The sequence below is a fragment of the Plasmodium gonderi genome, assembly GCF_002157705.1.
Source record: "Plasmodium gonderi DNA, contig: Chr10, whole genome shotgun sequence".
Classification (NCBI taxonomy): domain Eukaryota; phylum Apicomplexa; class Aconoidasida; order Haemosporida; family Plasmodiidae; genus Plasmodium; species Plasmodium gonderi.
This window is the reverse complement of record NW_021628935.1, coordinates 157,501-179,060: the sequence shown is the minus strand read 5'-3', so window position 1 is coordinate 179,060 and position 21,560 is coordinate 157,501. Positions and strand designations below refer to the sequence as shown.

At 28.4% G+C, this 21,560-nt stretch overlaps 6 protein-coding genes across 6 annotated transcripts in view; 2 read left to right on the top strand and 4 right to left on the bottom strand.

The window, feature by feature from the left end:
- Positions 1-98: 98 nt before the first annotated feature.
- PGO_100430 (DNA replication licensing factor MCM3) lies at positions 99-3,206 on the bottom strand (the record flags this gene model as incomplete). Its single annotated transcript, XM_028688075.1, has 2 exons — positions 99-242; positions 438-3,206. 2 exons carry the CDS (start codon positions 3,204-3,206, stop codon positions 99-101), a joined length of 2,913 nt encoding a protein of 970 aa, XP_028543876.1.
- A 2,124-nt stretch (positions 3,207-5,330) lies between these two features.
- PGO_100420 (ubiquitin-conjugating enzyme E2 N) lies at positions 5,331-6,494 on the bottom strand (the record flags this gene model as incomplete). The annotated part of the gene is made up of 4 exons (XM_028688074.1): positions 5,331-5,552; positions 5,771-5,865; positions 6,146-6,232; positions 6,440-6,494. The coding sequence occupies 4 exons, from the start codon at positions 6,492-6,494 to the stop codon at positions 5,331-5,333; spliced, it is 459 nt and encodes a 152-aa protein (XP_028543875.1).
- A 2,000-nt stretch (positions 6,495-8,494) lies between these two features.
- PGO_100410 (ubiquitin carboxyl-terminal hydrolase) lies at positions 8,495-10,777 on the bottom strand (the record flags this gene model as incomplete). The annotated part of the gene is made up of 2 exons (XM_028688073.1): positions 8,495-10,130; positions 10,677-10,777. 2 exons carry the CDS (start codon positions 10,775-10,777, stop codon positions 8,495-8,497), a joined length of 1,737 nt encoding a protein of 578 aa, XP_028543874.1.
- A 1,983-nt stretch (positions 10,778-12,760) lies between these two features.
- PGO_100400 (methionine aminopeptidase 1a) lies at positions 12,761-14,872 on the bottom strand (the record flags this gene model as incomplete). The annotated part of the gene is made up of 3 exons (XM_028688072.1): positions 12,761-13,296; positions 13,520-13,831; positions 14,749-14,872. The coding sequence occupies 3 exons, from the start codon at positions 14,870-14,872 to the stop codon at positions 12,761-12,763; spliced, it is 972 nt and encodes a 323-aa protein (XP_028543873.1).
- A 3,065-nt stretch (positions 14,873-17,937) lies between these two features.
- On the top strand, positions 17,938-18,477 carry PGO_100390 (hypothetical protein, conserved; the record flags this gene model as incomplete). The annotated part of the gene is made up of 1 exon (XM_028688071.1): positions 17,938-18,477. The coding sequence occupies one exon, from the start codon at positions 17,938-17,940 to the stop codon at positions 18,475-18,477; it is 540 nt and encodes a 179-aa protein (XP_028543872.1).
- Positions 18,478-20,965: 2,488 nt separating this feature from the next.
- The window catches only part of PGO_100380 (Hsc70-interacting protein), a gene marked incomplete at both ends in the record, with an annotated part of 1,861 nt that continues 1,266 nt past the window's right edge, over positions 20,966-21,560 (top strand). The window contains 2 exons of the mRNA XM_028688070.1: positions 20,966-20,981; positions 21,499-21,560. The exon at positions 21,499-21,560 is cut by the window's right edge and continues 1,266 nt beyond it. Of these exons, the coding sequence (XP_028543871.1) occupies positions 20,966-20,981; positions 21,499-21,560 (78 nt within the window). The remainder of the gene's footprint in view (positions 20,982-21,498) is intronic.

The following is a 21,560-nucleotide window of genomic DNA, read 5'->3' as shown; positions in this document are numbered from 1 at the left end:
TTAAATGAATATTTAAAAAAAAAAAAAAAAAGAAAAAAAAAAAAAAATGGCCTAGAGTGGTGGAAACACGAGTAAAATATGATAAAAATTAAAATGGTTTAGCATTTGTATACTATTTTGTCCTTCTTTACATAGTAAATTGGTGCACCATCCATTTCGTTTAGTGAATTTATTATTTTTCGTAAGGTGCCTATGTCAAGTTTTGCTAACTGGGGCATTTTCTGTTTGTTCCCTAGGATAATCTATAAAAAAAAAAAAAAAAAAATAGTAAAAATGGATACGCAAAATTATGCCCGTATGTATGTATATGTTTATGTGTATGCCTGTATGTGTGTATATACACATGAAAGTAGTCCATTTTACTGGGTTGCCTTTTGTACAGCTGTTCAGGAGTAGTTCTCTCCCCCCCCCCCCCCCTTGGGGGGTAAGGTACTTACCAAATCCAAGAGTTCCTCGTCCTTCAATCCATCTCCAGGGTCGTTCAAAGTGACATTTTCAACAATAAGACGTTCTATTTCTTTAACATCCAATTGAGGAGATTTTTCACTTGTCTTCTGCATATCGTCTATCATGAACGCTTCTTCATCATTATCTTGAGAGTTATTTTTTCTTTTTTTCTTTTTATTGATTGTTTCATTATTTTTACCTTTTCTTTTCTTTGTTGTCTTTTTTTTTATTGATTTTTTGTTCTTTTTGTATATTTTACTAACCTTTTCATTGCCAACGTAGTCTTCATCGTCTTCATCATCTTCATCATCTTCATCTTCTTCTTCATCTTCATCCTCTTCTCCTGTTTCATTCTCTTCTTCTTCATCTTCTTCTTCCTCCTCCTCGACTTCGTTAATTTCTTCGCCAAAGAGAGTATACATAAGTAACTTTTTAGCATAATTAACATCTACACTTGTTACATATCTATTTAATTTAAGTTTTGCATGTGATGAAGCAATTCGAATGATTGCTTCTAAAGTTCTAGGAGTAACCCCTTGGATAATTTTGTTGTGTGAATATTTGGCTGCTTTTTCTCTTAAATCTGCATACAATTCAGTAATAACTTCACATGCTTCATCACTTACTTCTGGGTATGGTTTCCATCCATCTGTTCTTTGTTTTTCATGATAGAATATATTTTTAACATAATGCAAATATTTTTTAAAAAATGGAACAGTTAAGATTTCATGTTCTATTCCATTTTTATCATAATAAATCATTTCATCTCTGTTAGCAAAAATAGGTGTTTCATATTCTTCATTTTCTTGATCATTATCATTATTTTTGTTTACTTCTCTTTCATTGTACACACTAATATGTTGAGCTTTGGGGTTAATATCATAGCTATCTGCTTGAATAACAAAATTCTTATGATTATTTCTATTTTCACTCATAATTGGTTTTGCTTTTTCTGTAACGTTTCGCAGAACCGAATCAGCAATTCTTTCATCATCCTTTTCAGTTGCACTATCCCTTACTAGAAAGATGAGATCAAAACGTGAAAGTAGAGACGGTTCAAATTGTAACTGTTGACCCATATCAAGTGTATCATTCCAACATCCATATAAAGGATTAGCAGCTGCTAATACTGTACATCTTGCATTTAGGGTGGTATGAATACCTGCCTTAGCCACAGTAACCGTTTGTTGTTCCATAACTTCATGTATTGCTACTCTATCTGTTTGTTGCATTTTGTCAAATTCATCAATGCACACAACTCTTCTATCACCCATAACCATAGCACCACCTTCTACTACTCTTTCTCCTGTATCTTGATCTGTAACAATAGCAGCCGTTAAACCAACACCTGATGATCCTCTACCTGTTGCTGAAACAGTTCCAGGCATGATGCTCATAACATAACGTAATAACTGTGATTTACCACAACTTGGATCTCCTACTAACATAATATGTATATCACCTCTAATATGATGAGATGGTAATGCACGTTCAGTTCCACCTGCTAGCATTAATACAATTCCCTTTTTTACAATATCTTGGCCACATATAGAAGGTGCAAATGAGTATCCTAGTACATCTATTGTATTTTCTTTTTTAGCAAATGCGTGAAAATTTTTTTTATCTGCCTCAGATATGTATAAATTTGTATCATAAGTTTCTTTATTTTTTACTAATACATTATTTGCAATTAAAAAGGACCTACCTAAGCCACTGTTGGTACTGTTGGCTTGTCCACAACTAGCTCGATAAACACCCCAAACTCTTACTCTATCTCCACATTTGACAATGTCACACAAATCATCTTCTACAATTACTTCTACCCATCTTGGCATTTGTCCTGTTGGTGCATCTTCAGGAGTTTCTTGAATAACAAATTTTTGGTGATTTTTATATTTGCATAATCCAATTTCATGTCTATGCATAATTTTCCCCTCTGGATCTGAAACAGGTGGCCTTCCTGAATCTTTTGCTGTTTTATCAAAATCAGTAATATCATAATGTGGTCTCAGATGAACAGTTTTTTCATCACTTCGAATATCAGCATTAATGTCATGTACTGCTTCACCTATATAAACTGATTGTACCAACTTAGGTTGAACAGTAGAACATTTGTTAACAACACCTTCTACTGCTACCAATTTATTGATCATGGAACTTTGCAATCCTCTTGGTGTTACATGATGCCTACCTAACCAACCGCAAATACCAATTTTTGGAGCATCTATATCTATTTTACTATCTTGAGATTTCCATAATTCTTTAATAGCTGCTTGATACGCTGGTAAAGCTAAATATGGTTCTTTTATCAGACATTTGGCCAATAATTCGAACTCTTCATTTCCCGTTTGAAAATTATTTATATTACAAATTAAACGTTGATGTATAATTATATTGGGAATATTTTTATTTTGCATTCTATTATATTCATCATTAGCTTCTGTTCTTAATTCTGTTATTTTTTGATGAATATATTTATTAGTTTGAACAAATAATAGAAACCCTTCCAACAATTGTTTATATTTTTGTTGCGTAAAAACAACACTTTGTCTACCTGATTCATATTCACTTACGATGTTTTCATTTAATTTCTGTAATCTTCTTTCTCTATTGTCTTTTTCAATTCGCATCGAACTGTCCAGAATTGAAGAATGGTTTATAGATGAGTCCATTAACGTGTAGTTAAATTCTGAGTTCATCGTTCTGTAATCAGACCTCGCCATAGGCGTGCTGTTATTTTCCAAGCTCATTCTATCCATGGTTAGTAAGAAGTGTGATGACTGTAATTCAACGATAAAAAAAAAAAAAAAAAAAAAAAAAAAAAATTGCTAGAACTGATGTAAGAAATGAAAAGATACGTAATTCCAAAAAAAAAAAAAAAAAATATACGTGTCCCTATGAAAGAAATTAAACAATATGTTTCCTAATATTAGCAGTTCTGTCGAATACTATATAATTCCAGCGCATGTACACATCTATGTAATGAGTATTAGATGGGTTCTTGTGTAATGAATGCCTTTGGACGAGACTTTCTTTTCATTCATGCTCAAACAATGCTTTTTATTTTAAATGTAATTTTTCATAACTATGTTCTACTTCTTAAAAAGAAGTTATTAGTACATACATATGTGTGTACACGCATGTATATGTATGAAGCGTAATGGAATTACGAAAAATTAACATTTTTTTAGGCACAGAAAGCTGAGTTATTCAAACTCGGAAAATATGTGCATAAGAATTCTGCACTCAATTTACATAATAATTGACAAAAAAAAAAAAAAAAAAAAAATTATTTTAATGAACCAATAAAAAATCACAATGCATGCATATAATTAATATAATACGTTTCCCCTATTATACACTTCATATTTGTACACATTGTGTCGCACATGTTCAATTATGTTCCATGCACATGTCAATGTCAATTAAACTCTTTCCAACTTAAATGCCACCTTGCATCAATGTGAATGAAGCCTTTTTATGTCCGTTTGCAAGGAGAGAAATAAAATAAAATAAGCAAAAAGAAAGAAATACGAAAAATGAGAGAAATACGAAAAATGAGAGAAATACGAAAAATGAAAGAAACACACAAAATGAAAGAAACATGCAAAATGAAAGAAATGCGAACATGAAAGAAATACGAAAAATGAAAGAAATACGAAAAATGAAAGAAATACGAAAAATGAAAGAAATACGAAAATGAAAGAAGTACGAAAATGAAAGAAGTACGAAAATGAAAGAAGTACGAAAATGAAAGAAGTACGAAAATGAAAGAAGTACGGAAATGAGAGAAATACGCAAAATAAAATCGCATAATCAAATACAGAAAAAAAAAAATTACCTAGTTTACTTCTTGAATAAGGAATGTCTTAAAAAAAAAATTTTCTTTTTGAGAAAAAAATAAAAATTCGTGGCTTGTCTTGATTTCATTGCACTATTTTTTATATAGTATTCGCATATGAATATATTATATATGTGCATGTTCCATGTGCATGTGCTTGTTTTCCAACAATTCTTTTTATTTTGTGAATTTCATGAAAACAAAGAATGATTTCCTTTTTAACACGTATAAACGCTCCCATGAATTGCCAAGATAAAAAGGGATAATAACGAAAAAAAAAAAAAAAGGGAAAAGATTTTAATTCCGCATTTAGAAAATTAAAGGATTTATTTTCTGCGGCCAATAAAATTCCTTTGTGCATAATTGCTTTTGTGATTGCACTTGAAAATAACAGAAACCGAATAATCCAAGTTGGCTAATTAATTTTTTTTTCTCTTTTTTAATTTAATTTTTTTTTGTATTTTTTTTCCTTTTTTAAATTGCTATTTCCATTTTACACAAAAAATTGGTCATTAGGAAAAATGTTTTCCCTATATGCCGCCCCATTTTACCACTTACTCCTTCCCCCTCAGACCCAATTTATTTTCATGAATAATAATTAAAAAGTAGAAATTCACATTTAAACCCTCCCCCCGGTCCCCCCCTAACTGAAAAACTGTTTAAAATGTTTTCAAAGGAGTTATAAACATGCTCTCTCACTAGCTTCTCGTGTTTCAACGCAATTTATTTATTTATTTTATTTTTTTTACTTTGTTTTTAGGTATATTATATATATGTATATATTAAAAAAGAACTAAATTTTTCAAAGCTTGTAATATATAGTGGGGGGTTAGGTGCAAAATAGAAGAATTTAAATAAAAGTTTGGTGTGTTAAAAGGATAAAAAATAAATGAAAGTGATAAATATATGTATCTACACACTAATAATTAAGTACGTGACAACAAAAATAAATACCACGTGTGTACAGGGGTTAAAAAAAAAAAAAAAAAAAAAAAAAAATGATCAACATTTCATTTTTTTTTTTTTTTTTTTTTTTTTGTCGCTATAAAGAAGTGTGATTTGCATACATTTTGTTCCATTCCCTCGCAACGTTTTCTGCGTCATTCTTGTCTTGTTTAAAATGATCAGCTACCTTTGAGTCTAACGGATCATCAGGTTCAGGAGATGACAATAGTGCCTGAATGCTCAACAACACTGTTCGAATCTGCAGTGCTGGGCTCCACTTATCTTTTAATATGTCTAGACATATTCGACCTAATTTATCCTGTTAAAAAAGTACACGTAAAGAATTAAATGGTATATATTTTTTGCAGTAAGACAACTAGGAAAATTAATGCTGCTTGCACGCACATATGATTTGCAACAATGTTATCACAAAAGGGGGCAAATATATATATATATATATGTATACATATACGAAACTGTACATGCATATATAATGGCATTATTTTGTTTTATTCATTTATTTTTTTTTCCACTTACTATATTTGGGTGGTATATTTTTGTCAAGAACCGCACTTTTGGCGGCTCCATTGGGTATTGTTCAGGTAAAAATAATTCTAATTTGTACGTTCCACCTATTGCAAATTCGTCGATATGGAAAATGTAGATATATCATAAATGTGTATGTTGGTTTGGGGATATCATGCATATATCCTTGTGAGGGACTCGCACAGATTAATCATGTGTATACCACTATGTATGTGTATTACACTGGCATATGTGTGTAAAGTGTTCTATTATAGCCAAAAGATGGGGAAAATTTACTACATCTGTATGTAGATAAGCACTCATATATACACATGAATGATACAGAAAAAAAGAGGAACACGTTCAGAAAATAACTGTTTTGAATACCTTCATATGGAGTTCCTTCAGGGCCATTTATTAAAATGTCAAAGTGTCTGTAATTTTCAGGCACAGGAGCTGCAACTATGCCAGGTGCTGCATACGTAAAGAGATGAGATAAAAAAAAAAAAAAAAAAAGGTAATAAAATTGTTCTAAATTTGTAAATATATAGGAATACAAAGAAAGAGAGTGTGGCATATAATATGTAACTATGTGAGCATATCTATACACATTTGGGGGGGGGTAAAATGAAAAGTGCCACCATTGAATTATAAACTTGAATTCTTTATTTTTTTAATTACGTGGTTCATTTGCTAGGTTCTGTGTTTCTTTGGTTATTCTTCTAGGTATTGACATATTTTATAGTTTATTATGATATTTAAAAACACACAAAAAAAAAAAAAAAAATTGAGAAGCAAATGGAATGAAAAAAGAAAAAAAAGTGAAATGTATATATATTAACCAAAAAGAAAATAATGAAATATTTTCTTTAAAAACGAAACATTTGAACCGTTTAATTATGTTTAAAAAAAAGAAAAGATAGGTTATTTACATTTTTTTTTTTTGGGAAAGTAATTAAAAATTTTGTTTTTTCTCCTCTTTTTGTTATATCCACAAGAGAGCATATTGCAGTGCTTGATAAAATCATATTTACGTGAATATGGGAAACCTACTGTGCAAAATATAAATAGATTTTTTATATGCTCATATGAAATTATACATTTTTATATACATGGTTTGACGCCCCATTCATTTCGCTACTACCTTTCATGTAATTTATAATTGTGGTGTGCGTATGGGAGTTTTCACATATTTTGTTGTTTTTGCCTAGAGCGTTTACTTTTTTTATGATTGTATGGTTATACATACAGTACATTTTGATATATAATTACATATACATGCCACGTATAGCACTGAATTGTGCGATGTACACCTAAGCACCTGTACGAAGGGACATTACTCTTTTATGCCCTATTTTATGTACACCTACACAAATTATAAGAATGTATTTTATTATATACATTTCTGCTGCTAATACAATATTGCAATCATTTTTTTTTTTTTTTTTTTTTTCTTTTTTAACCATTTTTGATTTGTTCTTTTTTTTTTTTTTTTTTTAATTTTTTTCGCTTTGACCCTTATTTTTTTTCCATGTCCCCATTTGCACAGAATTTCAATGTGCTACACAACACAAACTCGTTCTAGCAAAATGAACTGCTGCGTTTTTACGAAACATATTTAACAACAGCTTAACTAAAAGGGTTTAATATTTTTTGAAGTATTAAAAGATTTATCCTTCCTTTGTCAAATTTCTTGAATTGTTAAAAAATGAAAAAAGAGAGAGTAAAAATATGTGTGTATATTACATTCGTATAAAATTATATATTTTTTTTATTTTATTTTTTTTTTTTTTGGGCTTGTACAAAGGAGAGCATACCCTAAATTATACCTGAATGTAATTTTAACCTATACACTTCATTTCCTTTTGTGTTGTTTTTCCCTTTTCTCTTTACATTTTGTTTCGTCCGAATTTATACGTAAATTTTAATCGTTCCGAATGCACACATGTGAACTCATAACATAACTTCAAGTGTGAAATAGTGACACACTAATAAATTAGTGACATGTGGCTAAATATACAATACACTTAGCCTATAGGAAAAGAGACAATTCTTCAACATTGACACGAATGCATTGGATATATTGATCTATTATTTTTTTTTTTTTTTTTTTTGCATGTGTAACAATAGAAGGAAAGGGTATTCACAAGAGCAAAAAATGGAAAAACAGGAAAATGTAGTATGATAATATGGCATTATCGTTAGAATTAAAAAAGGGGTAAAAAAATAATAGAGATAAAGAGGGACATAGGGAAAGTGGAGTTACGTTCGAAAAGGATTATGAATGATAATACGTTTGATATATGTATATATATATATATATTTTCTTTTCAAAAGAGTTTACGTTTTCATATATAAATCCTTTAAAAAAAAAATTTCGTTTTGTGTAAGAGCTTAAAATTATTTATGCTTCGGATGAAAATATTATCTATATCAACAGTAACGAACGATTACTAAAACGTAATATGTTTATGTATACGTGTATGCATAAGCTGCACGGTTACGGAATTTGCATGCACAAGCCACTCTTGGGTGGAGAATTCAAAAAAAGCTGCTATACATAAATAACGTAATGGATTTTTTTTTTTTTTTTTTTGGCACATAATTGTAATTCTCAAAGCTGTGGGAGGCAAATCCATAAGATAAGACATTTTTGTGATGATGTAAAAATCCATGCATCGAACACACATTTATATATACATTGGTTCTATATATTCAAGCAAATCATATGATGGGTCATTTTCCATATTCTTCAAACTCTGCTAGTGTACATGATAAGGTTTTCCTTTTATATAGTAATAATACAGCTATATTATAATCACTACAGCCTCCACATAAATCAAGGGAAGAATATTTATAAGTACTTACTTTGTCGTCATCCATTTTAAACCATAGTGAATCATTAGGATTTTTTGTTTTTTTATTTAATTGTTCTTTATCAGTATTGGTATCTGTGCCTACATATTTTCTCATTTTTTTCCAAGCAATATAATGTCCACTTTCTTCATTTCTACCTTTGTGGGTTATTATTGAAATTAATTCATATTCCCCTGTGGGTATTTCGTTTACTTCCCCCACAGGGTTATTATCCCGCCCATCTACATTCTCTGCATTCGTATGATTTTCAGCTATTACTTCCTCGCCCGTTTCTTCCTTTGGAACTTTGATTTGACTTTGGATTGCAGTTTCGATGTTGCTACTTTGGTTGCTCTGATTATTTCCTTTAGCAGTTTCTTCGTTTAAGACATTTTTTTCAGCAAAATCTTCAACGGCTTGAGTATTACCCATCCGAGCGATTAAATCGGCTTCTTTCCTTTTCATGATAATATTTCGAGCTACATTTAACCGAGCTTTCAGATCACTAGAGCAGAAGTCATAAATGTCAAACGTTTCTGGGAAACTTACTTTTCTGCAAATTTTAGCTGTTACTACAGAGACGGAATTATTTGGCTCCGATATTTTCTTTGATTCGAATCGTAAAAAATGAACAATTAGGTAAGGGGGGAGAGAAATAAGTTCTGATTTCTTTTCAAACAATGCATCTTCCTTATTATCTTCAGATCGTTGCTTTCTAATTTTTTCTATTAAGGACAATCGTATTCCTTCATGCATATGATTGACAGGGGTATTTTGAGTTCCCATATAGCAAATAAGTTTATTGTGAAATTCTTCTGTTGTTTCAGTATTTTGTGGTGTATTTGCACTTGTGGCATTGTTACATGTTATATTATCTCCGTCAGTCGCAACATCCTCTATGCACCTAAGAGTGCTGAGTACTTTGAATGAAAACAACTTGTCACTTATTTTAAATTCATTTTGTTCATTGAGTGATGTAAGAATGGCATTCATGCATTCTTCTGCATCTTGCTGAGCATACTGCTTCGTTTTTAAATTCACAGTTTTAAATTTTGGAAATACATCCCTAAAAGATTTTAATAATTCAAGTGGGACAAACGGTTCAGGAGATTTTCCAAAGGTTTGGGAAAAATGAATGTAAGAATCAAATAAAATGTCACTAGAAGATTTTAATGAATGTTTTTCTTTTCTTTTTATATTCCTAAGAAATTCACCTAAATCATCAAAAGAAGTTAGAAATTGCAACACGGCATTAAAATAACATGTATTTCCTAAATTCACAATACCTTGATCTTCAAAAATGATATTTTCTTTTGCATGTAATTTTTCCTTATCCTCTTTTGATAAATCTTCCACAAAAATTACTTGCGTAGGCCTTTCTATTAATGTTTCGGAGGATCCTACTAGCATAATTTTGTCATTATTTTTTATGTTTAGAGTTGACAGATCTGTATCATCTTTAATAAGTCCCTTGTACATTAGTTTTTGCTTTTCTGGAGGAACGTTTGTGAGTTTCCTGGGGAAGGAAGTAAATTAGTGGATCATACAAAAATGAGCATTTCGTGCGGAAAAAGGCGTATGAGAAGTAAATGAAAAGGTACATAACTCCACAGTCTTCTGACACATTCCCTTAAAGGGAAATAAAAAGTGAAATAGAATTTTCATTACATAAGAACAAAGACTGTTTCGTCCAGTTGTGTCAGTATCAGAGTATGTGTTTATGTGTGTATGTGTGTGGGGAACTTTGTTCCTTTTAAGAATTAAAACAGAAATGCCACACCAGTTTCTTCGTAAAAATATTAAGTAGGGGAAAATAATAAACAAGTAATTTCAGGTAGGTTCACCTATTCACATGTCTATATACACATGTGTATATGCATATAAAAGGGTAAGGTGTTTTCCCTTAAAATTATTTTATCATTTTGAAATATGAGCACAAAAGTATTTTTTTTCGTAACATTCTATTATTCTTTTGTTATGTAGTTTTCTTATATATATATATATATATAAGTCATCACATCGAAATATGAGTTCATATGAATACTTTTCTTTTCGTACTTACCACAACTTCTCCTTGAAGGACATGAGTGATTCACCTGTGTTTAGTTGTAGATCGTTGTAAACATGACTTTTCCATTTTACTGTTACATTAACTATTGTCATTTTTATTTGGGGTATATGAGGGGGTGAGTGGGGAGGGATTTATATGCTTATATAAAGCTTTGGTAATATATACTAAATGTAGTGTAACGAAAAAAAAAAAATTTTTAAAAATAAAAAACACACTTTGAAAAATTCACAGAAAAACAAAAAAAAAAAAAAAAAAAAAAAAGGAAGGGAAAGTTATTTAATTGTAGCTTATTATGAATGTTAAAAAAGGGCTTCTTGCACCTTTAATTGACAATTCAAGTAGTGGCATTTTTGCATATTTATTCTTGTTAATGTAATGAAAACAGTGGACTTTAAAAAAAAAAAAAAATTAAATAAATATGTATATATATACGTACACAAAATAAATAAAGTGCGGTGTATCAATTATTTGAACATTGAATTTTATTTTATGTGTTGAATTTTTCCTCTTATCATTTAATGCAAAAGTGAAAGAATTAAGAGGAGAAAACAGCAATAACAACTGAGGTCACATAAGATATAGTGACGAGGAACACATTTGCAAGTTGTAACAACAAGTTTTGTTAAAATTTTTAAAAAGATATCGCCCAAATTATGCAAAAGAAGAAAAAACACAACAAAAAGGAAAGGTTTAGTGTAGCGTACATGCACATATATCATGCATAACAATAGTACTCAATTAAAAAAAAAAAAAGAAAAAGAACCCAAATTATAAGGACTACACAATTTTAACAATTTCTGATGATACACAATTTTAACTATTTTCTGATAATACACAATTTTAACCATTTATGATGATACACAACTTTAACCATTTATGATGATACACAATTTTAATTGTGATTTTAATTTTATTTTTAAGACTAATAGTAAAACCTGTAATACCTGAATAAGCAATCCATATGAGAAAAAAAAAAAAAAAAAAGTGAAAAATTAAAATTAGAACATTTATATTTTTTACCTTTTTCTTACTTGCTTGTACACATAATTATTTTAAAGAATTCTCAAGTATATAACTATCTGAAAAAGGAAAACTATAACCTTTTAACCCATATTAGCATGGCCAGTTATATAATGATGAAAGCAATTTCTGCAAGTTTGGAAAAAGAAGTTTAACCTTACACCTAATAAGTAGATTAGAGTTAACACAATACAAGGGTACTGTGAAAAGAAGAAAAATCTCAAAGGTATAGGAATGAAAAAGAAAGAACAAAATAAACTTTGTTTTTCGCCCTGTTTAAAGGGCAAGGCGACAAGAATGATAGAATTTCCACCTATTAGTGGATAAAAAAAAGAGTGAATCTTTATGTACGCAAATTGACCGATTTATGGCATGGAAACATACATACTTATGTCTAAACACACACTTATACAAAGTGAGACCATATATTATAAATGCCTCCCCTGGCATTTTGCAAGCATGAATTAAAATGTTGCGTATTGAAAAATAATTAAAAAATGATAAACAAAACGGAATACAAAAAAAAAAAAAAAATAATAATAATAATAAAATAATAATAACAGAATAGTAATAATAACAAAATAGTGATAATAACAGAATAGTAATAATAACAAAATAGTAATAATAACAAAATAGTAATAATAACAAAATAGTAATAATAACCGTGAAGAATTGTTTTAACTACATTTCTAAAAAAATAATAACTCTTATCTTTTTCTGCAAAGTAGGCAAATATAAAAATAAAACATGGTGCTTCAGTGAAAAGTGTTTTAAGAGTAGAAACTGCTTATAGTAGAGGTGAACCATAAGCAAGAAAGTACAATTGTAACGAATCAAAATAGGAATATAATCTTTCCAAATATAAGAAATTGTTACGTTTATTAAATATAACGCAGGAGAAAAAATAGTAACACGTAGAAAAATTTGAACATTTTGTATAGAGGGTTCATTGGTTTGCCTTTTATTTTTCCCCTATAAGAATATATACAAATGTAGGTATGTATATATGGACCCATAAAAATTATTTTTTCCTTCGAACTGATGTTCCACTGCCCTTAATTACAGTTTGTTAATATTTCAGCACAATTTTGTTGAACCAGAATGGTGTGTTCCCACTGTGAACAAAACGAATTGTCGTTAGTGCAAACTGTCCACTGATCTTTCCATGTATGAATATTTATACTACCTTCAGATAATATTGGCTCGATTGTAAATATCTGCCCTTTTTTCATACACTCATTATTGTCGTGACTATTCGGGTAATGGTGTTCAATTAAAGGATACATATGCATATTACGTCCAATGAAATGTCCACAAAAATCTCTTATGACATTAAATCCATTTTTTTCTGCATGCTCAGTTATTACTCGTCCAATTTCAGAAAACTTCTGGCCATGTCTACAAACAGATATAGCTTTGTAAAGACATTCTTTGCTTACATCAACTAATTTTTGGTGCTTTTCAGAAATTTCTCCTATTCCTATAGTTCCTGCGCAATCCCCAAATACTCCGTCGACATAAACAGTACAGTCATATGTTATAATATCACCTGATTTTAATTTACGTAAATTTGGAATTCCGTGGCAGACAACTAAAAAGTGGACATGAATAAAAAAAAAAAAATAAAAATAAAATAATAAAATAATAAAATAAAACATTTCCAAATTGGTGTGTATCATTATGATTACGTTGCCTTAACAAATGTTCAGGACAATCTCAATACACAGTACAAAAGGAATGAAAAAAAACAATGCACAATGAATAATACAATAATTTAAATGTGATAAATCAAGATAAAGACAAAAACAATATACCTTCGTTTGGGGAAGCACATAGTGTTTTTGGAAAGCCGTGAAAATTAATACCTGCTGGATAGGCATTATTTTGTATGTAAAAATCAAAGGCCATTTTATCTATATCATCCGTCGTTACTCCTTCCTTTGAATTTTCTAAGCACAACTTCAAACATTCAGATGCTATTTTTGCAGCCCTTTTCATTTTAATAACACTTTCTTCATCTTTAATTTCGTATTCAATATTCGAATTTTGAACAATCCCCGTTTTAGCATAATGCGGAGGAATAATATGTTCAGGGACCTTTTGAACTGGTGTTATATCATATTTGCCTTTAAAAAAAAAAAAAAAAAAAAAAAAAATTGTGTTTTGTTAATGAAATCTCTAAGTTTAATTTAGTTCCACATTTTAGAACGACTTTTGCGAATTGTCAACATTTTCTGCCCATTTTTGCATATATTCCATGGGAATTTAATGATATGGCGAAATTTTCTACATGTAGGGACATTTTCTCGAAAAAATATTTTGAAAGTTGTACCCTATGGGTGTATATTGTTCACACTCATGTATGCACGAACATGTGTAAATAGCAGTATTATGTTATAAAACACATATTTGTTTCTCGAAAACGAGGCGAGAGTGGATGTAACTGATTGTATGAGCATCACTGTATGAAAAAAAACAAATTGGACAGAATAAAAATAAAAAAATAATAAAGTGTTCATATTTTTTTTTTTTTTTCTCATACACATTTAATATATATACTTGCTTCGAATTAAATGAACATGTCCAAATGGAATGGGATATATTTTTTTTTACATATAAAAATACGAAAAAAAAAAAAAAAATTATAAAAAAGAGTTATTCTTTCATGGAAAATGTTGCTGGTCATTTGGCAATTCATGTTGTGACAGAAGAATGGACAAGTTAAAAAAAATTTAAGTAAAATTGAAAATTGTTACTACAGGCGAAAAAGTTTAATTTTCCATTACACATTTTGCTATTTCACTTAATGAACATGTTCATCTCCTTGTACAGCTTTCTTTCCTTCTTTCAAAGAAAGCTTAATTAAAAGTATACACGAGATTAGTTAAATGGGACATAAGTATATTATATACACAATTAAGCATGATGTGTCATTCTGTGTTGTTCTTCATGCGTTTGATAACGCTACATTCAACAATATTAAAACATTTCACATTGAAGGTATAGTCGTTTCCTTTCCTATAATTTTTTTTTTTTTATTTACCATCTTCTAGTGTCGACTTAAAAGAACCCCTTTCCGAAACCTTAATTCTATTTATTTTGGGAGTTAAGACATGGGTGTGAAAATTTAGTTTCATCTTTTGTAAAGTATGTAATAATTTATACATGGTGATTCTTTTTCTTAAATATGACATTTTAAAATTGATTAATATTTACTTTTACAAATATTCTATGCATTTTTTTTTTTTTTTTATTTCTTTAGCTTGTATGTAAATATGCATATTATATTTTTTACTAATAAGTGGGCTACTAATATATAAGTGTCCATAAAAATGAATGCGCATTATATATGTATACATATATATATTATATAAATATATTAGTTTTTCGTATTATTTAGACTCAGACTCTTATTTAATCTTATTTTGTTCATCTTTGTGAAAAAAAAAAAAAAAAAAAAATACACTTTTTTATTGAATGTGGATGATTCATTGAAAGAGCCCAAAAAAAAAAAAAAAAAAAAAAAAAGGAAAAAATAATGCCTTCAATAAATTTATTAAGTTTATCAAATAACGCCCTGAAGAAAAATTGTTTATATATTAGATAAAATATATTATATGTATAATGGCATTTTTTTAATACATTTTGTTTTTGTTTTTTTTTTAAATCCTTGCAAAAATAAAAATGCTGAAAGAAAAAGGTTCAAAAAATAATATATATATATATATTTAAATATATATCCTTTCGGAGACTATAATTTTTTCAGCAAAGAAAGAAAAAGAGGGTTCATTATAATAATGTATATATATACCCCCCTATAAAAATATATCATATTTTGCAGCGACGAAAGCATAATAAGAACACATATATATATATATATATATGTAATGTATGAATATTTTTTACAATTCATAAAAAACATTTTTCTAAAAGAGTTTTTATTTCTTAAAAATATTTAAAAAGCTTATAATGATTATACAAAATTACATATGCTACCATCGCAGTAGTTATACATAAAGTTCTTTAATTTAAAAATTTTTATCTTATTAGAAACTATCACAAAGATTTAATTATTTAAAATAATTTCTTAAAACCGAGTTTAAAGAGGTCCTTTTAACAAAATTTTATATTCATAGTAATATAATTTCAAGAAAAAAGTTAAATTTCAGCATATATTGGATTCTCCTAAATGATTTTTTTTTCAATTCTTTGAAGAAATTTGTTTTCAATTTTTGAAGTATAATAATTACAAGCTAAAATATATTATAATAACCGTACATCAATATGAATATATATACACTTCATGTATTAATATATGCGCATACATGAACATAAGGAGACGAGTTGCATAAATTTCTTTTATTACAATTTTAGTAGTAAAAAAAGAAGGGAAGGCGTTCTATTTTCTTATATCTAGAGACACCGTAGATTTAACAAAGTGTAAATACCAACACCCTTAGATTAATGTAGTGTGAAATATATATACGAAGCATCTTTTGGGTTGGACTTCATTTTTTCGAGCATTAAAAGTGATTTACTTTCGTAAGGGCTTCAAGAATTTGTTCAAAAAAAAAAAGGAATTCGCATTTTTGTCACGATATTGTAAGCATATTTGTTCTAGCTTGTGTTACCAGATTTACGATTACATGTACTATCATAATTATAACCGAAGTATAATCAAAGAAGGAAATCCATAACAATATAACACACTCAAAAAATAAATCATAAGAAAAATAACAGAGTTTTTAAGAGCACTGAAACGTATTTATACAATATATATAGTAGAATATTATAGTATTAGTACTGCTATATAATTTTATAATACAATATATAAAAAGGTTACATATCAAGTTCTACAAGAAATTTCATCCCGGAATGTTTAAGGGAGTACAAACTACTTCAAATAATAATCAGCTTTACACAGACGTGTTAACATATTATTATGTTTCTAAAATACAAAAAATTTTCAAACAAAAAAAGAAAGAAAAAATGTCCTAGCAAAAACTAATTTCTTAGAGTTTTCTTCACGGTTTTATTTTTTTTACACGGAGAAAACATATCGCAACGCAAAAAGCTGAAGAAGATATAAAAAAAAATATATATGTATATATATATATACATATCAAGGATAATTTAAACTAAGATCTAATTCTTTACAGGACTATTTTTATTTTAAATAGTACTCCCACTATATATACACTTGTTGACAATATAGTAAAAAAAAAAAAAAAAAAAAAAAAACCAATAAATAGAAAGATAGAAAATTTCATTTATTTTTTAAGATTATCTTATTTGGAGAAAAAATATTTGCTGTAATAATAAATACTTTTAAGAAAGGATGGATGTGCATTTTGACATATCTAATGAATTGATTTAAATTGAAGAAAAGACGCATGTTAGCAGAGCTACACAACTTTTTTATTGTTTTTATATTTCCATTCCATTATAGATAAATTATTACTTCTTTGACTATTGTCATTCCCTTATAATAATATTTTTACAAGATTGTTACAAGATTGTTACATGATTGTTACATGATTGTTACAAGATTGTTACATGATTGTTACAAGATTGTTACATGATTATTACATGATTGTTACATGATTATTACATGATTGTTACATGATTGTTATAGGATTGTTACAAGGTTATTTTTTTTGTTTTTGATTTTTCCTTTTTTTTTGTTTTTTTCTGTATATATTCAAATTCAGCCAAGCTAGCTGCGTTGATATTTTATTTTTTATGTACACGTATGTCCTTGTATATACATACGCAATCATACATATGTGTAGTCGGTACATATTGTTTTGCATATATATTTGTCCCTATGTAAATTTACTATTTTTTTCACTATTGTTATGTTTCCCTATTCCATAAATATAGTGCACACATATGTACTTGTATGTATATACATGGGTCATATTGGGGGAAAATAAGGTTCCCGAGTTGTTGAAATAGGAGAAAAAGCATATTTGTAAATATACGCTTTTACATTTTTTTCTCTTTTTTTTTTTTTTTTTTCTATGACGTGTTGTTCATACGTATACGAGTATATATAATGTACCCAATCCACCCCTTATATGCTCGAAAATTGATGAGCTTGAAGATTCATATAATAATAATATAGAAGGAATAGAACATTACACTCAGATTCATAACTACAGAAACACAATCCCCCCCCCCCCCGCTTTTCCCGTCTAGAATTAAATTTTTTTTCACATCGTTTACTTAAATGAATGAATTTTGTGTTATAAGAAACGATGATGAAGGAATATATTTTGCAAGTAACTCTAAAGATTTTACAGGTTCAGATAAATCAACAAAAATATGTACACAAGAGGAATCCAACAATGATGATATAATTATTTTTAACAATTTTGATGGAATTCGTGAGGAGAAGGAATTAAATGAAAATATTATTTGTGTATATGGAAATACTTTTAAAAAAACCCAAAGAATTATTAATGATGAAGGATACGTTGTGAATGAAAGATGTAAGTCTGCTTATATTCTCAAAATTAATGAAATTAATTTAAAATACATTCTTCGAGTTACGGCTGATTGTTGCTCATTTTTGTGTGCTGTTGGAATTTGGGGAATTTTAGAGGATATTTTACGTATACTATCAAATGAGAATTTTTATGCTAAACTTTACTATTATATAATTTTCACTATTCTTTTTATGTCCTTCACGTGCTCATTTAATTTATACCTTTCAAAGAGTGAACAAAGAAGTGGATACAATTGTGAAGACATGGAAAGTCACGTATGAATGAGAGGAAGTGTGTGGAGTTAAAATGAAAGGATAAAATTGGAAAGGTATAAAAAAAAAAAAAAACAAGAGGAAACACTTGTGAAATAATAAAATAAACGCATAAGGACAGAAAGAAGCATGCTTAACCAATAACCCAATTTTAAATAATACTTTTTTTTTATGCCTCACATATATCACACTATATAAAGCATCATTGTTTATGTATGTTAGACACATGTAATGATATACATGTATATTTATAAAATACCCATACTATATTTTTTTTTTAATATATTCCACTTAAACATTGACATAACAATATTTAAAGGCTATTTTTAATATTTTGACACTTTCGTTACAGTTATTATTCTTTTACGATTTTTGATATTTTTCATTTTTTTTATTTTTTCTTTTTTTTCTTTTTTCATTTTTTTGTTGCGTTGTCGAATATGAAGTGAATTTCGTGCTCGATTATCTTACATGTTTATTTGTGTACAACACAGGCTTTATACATATTTTATGATAAATGTTGTGCATACGTAAACTGAAACGCACAAGAACCTTTTTCGTAAAGGTTAAAAAATAAAATAGTAATGGTAGTAGCGGAAAATAAAAACAATAAGATGTTTGGCATTCTTTTTTCCTCTATAACGTTACCAGAAATGTAAATTTAAAAAAAAAAAAAAAAAAAAAAAAAGCACATAAGTGTTATGTGTCTGTCTGGAGCACAATAAGCACAAATAAGGTTTAACAAACATGGAGTTATTATCTCCTTTAGCCGTCTGAATGGAAAAAGAAGAAAATGAATCAGCACATAAAAAGGATTGCTGCGATGACGCGTTGAGTCGGGTATATTTGTGAGACGTTCATATGCAGAAAATGGATCATTTGAAATGATGGAATTTGATGAAAAAATGGATTTTTTGAAACACCAGAAAAATAAGAAGACTTCCCACTTAAAAAATAAGTGTTGCTTGAGGTATTACTTATTTATGCGCTCTGGATATTTACGAAAAGTAGGTTGTTATATGATACATAAAAATAATGCTCATATATTAGGTGTGTATATATTACAGCAAATATTTTTTTCATAGGGGCCCAAATTTTATATATCCCAATATAGACCTTTTCTTCGACCTACTCTCTTTCCATTTATCTTAATAAAAGATGAACATTTATTTGCAAAAATAGGGGTTAACGGGTTTCGAATATTTTCGACATAGGCATAAGAACATGTTCTTACATTCCTACATATGTAACTAAGTACTCATATGTAATAATACATAATGGCATGCATATTAGGTAACCTTATTGTTTACGCTATTTATCAAAAATGGAATTGAGGAAATTTTTGTTTTCCAAAAATAAAAATTGTCAAAACTGTTGTTTTTGTGTTCCTTAAAAGTGAACTCTTATTTTTTTTAAAAATTCGATAGATCAATACCTAAAATGAGATAAAATTTTGTGAAAATTATTTTTTGCGACTCTGCCGGTTATATAATAAAAATCCCCCTACTACAATTCACAAACAAACCCTTTAAACATTTTTTCTCCTCCAACACCGCGTGCCTAGTTTAAATTTTGAACACAGCGTAAACATGCATACATATTTAATAACAAACATAATGTTCACGATGCCAAAAGAAATTCATTTATACACTTCTGGCTCCATAGATATATACGTGGGACCTCTCTCTCAAGAAGATTTTGCTTTTTTTTTTTTTTTTTTTTTTTATTCATGTTAATATATATATATAGATATGTACATATATGCATACGTATGATGTAAGAATGGGACTAATAGAAGGTGCATAAACAAACACTACATGTTTCTAAGCCTATAAATTACTTACCAACGGCCTTTCCATACATGTTATTTCATAAAAAAAAATTTTAGTGCTTTTTGAAGAGAAAAATTCGATGGGGGTATTTTATCGTGGTTGAGGATGAATGGTTTGAAGGGTATGTCATGCATAAAATGTACATATATGTTTTATCACATTAATTTGTGTACTTGTGCATATATGTTACGAATGTGAATAAAATATAGAGTGGTGGCTTCCCCGGATATACGCTATATATAAATATAAAACACTTGTATTGTCATTTGGCATACATATATATATAATAGTATGAAAAAACGAAGGGACTTATATCATATATTTTTACAATTCCACATTAACTTTTAAGCAAACAGAAGAAACTAAAATAAAAAAAAAATTTACTCAGGAATTAATTTCTTACATGTTACATTTTAAGAGTTAAAAAATTTATATTCCTTCACTTATTTATAACAACATTTTATATATTTTGTTTTGAGCTTGTTGAAAAAGCATAGTCTTGAACAAATCCCCTTTTCAACGTCAAGCAAGTTTATTTTTGTATTTATGAAAAGGCTTACCATAATTCTTAATTCATTCAATTGTTGAAGAAAAAAAAAACAAAAAAACACAATTTTTCACCAACTTTTTTTTTTTTTTTTTTTTTTTTTGATGCGCTTAAAACAATGGATGTTAAGAAAAGTAAGATTTGAGAGGAGCTTCCAGTTAGAACAATTTGAAAAGTTTACAAATTCATACACATATTTCCTACATGTTTACCTGTACATATATATATATATATATATATATATATATATATACATTTTTTGTTTATTAAATTCCCCATGATTACATAACAAATGACATAAATGTAGCTATAAGCATTAAGTAACATACGAAATGTTGCAAATCTGTAAAGCGAAAAGCAATATCTGTTATTTAATAATTGTATCAGATTTACCTCTTCCACATGTGTCCTATTTTGTATTTTATTTGGACTTATTTTATGTTTTAAATTGATATGATCACGATATAGTTATGTTATTTCGTGTAAGGTGTAAATATGTATATTTGTGTACATTTTGTTCTGTATATAACAGAGTGTAGGGAGAAGTGTCCATTTGTTATACTACATGTTGAAAATACAATGATTAATTCATTGTTTTAATAGTATACCTTGGATTTATTAATATATTTTTTCTTCTTTCTCTTACTGCAGTTGAAGAACTGAAGCAGTTTATTTCTCAGTGCAAGGAAGATCCATCCATTTTGCAAAAACCC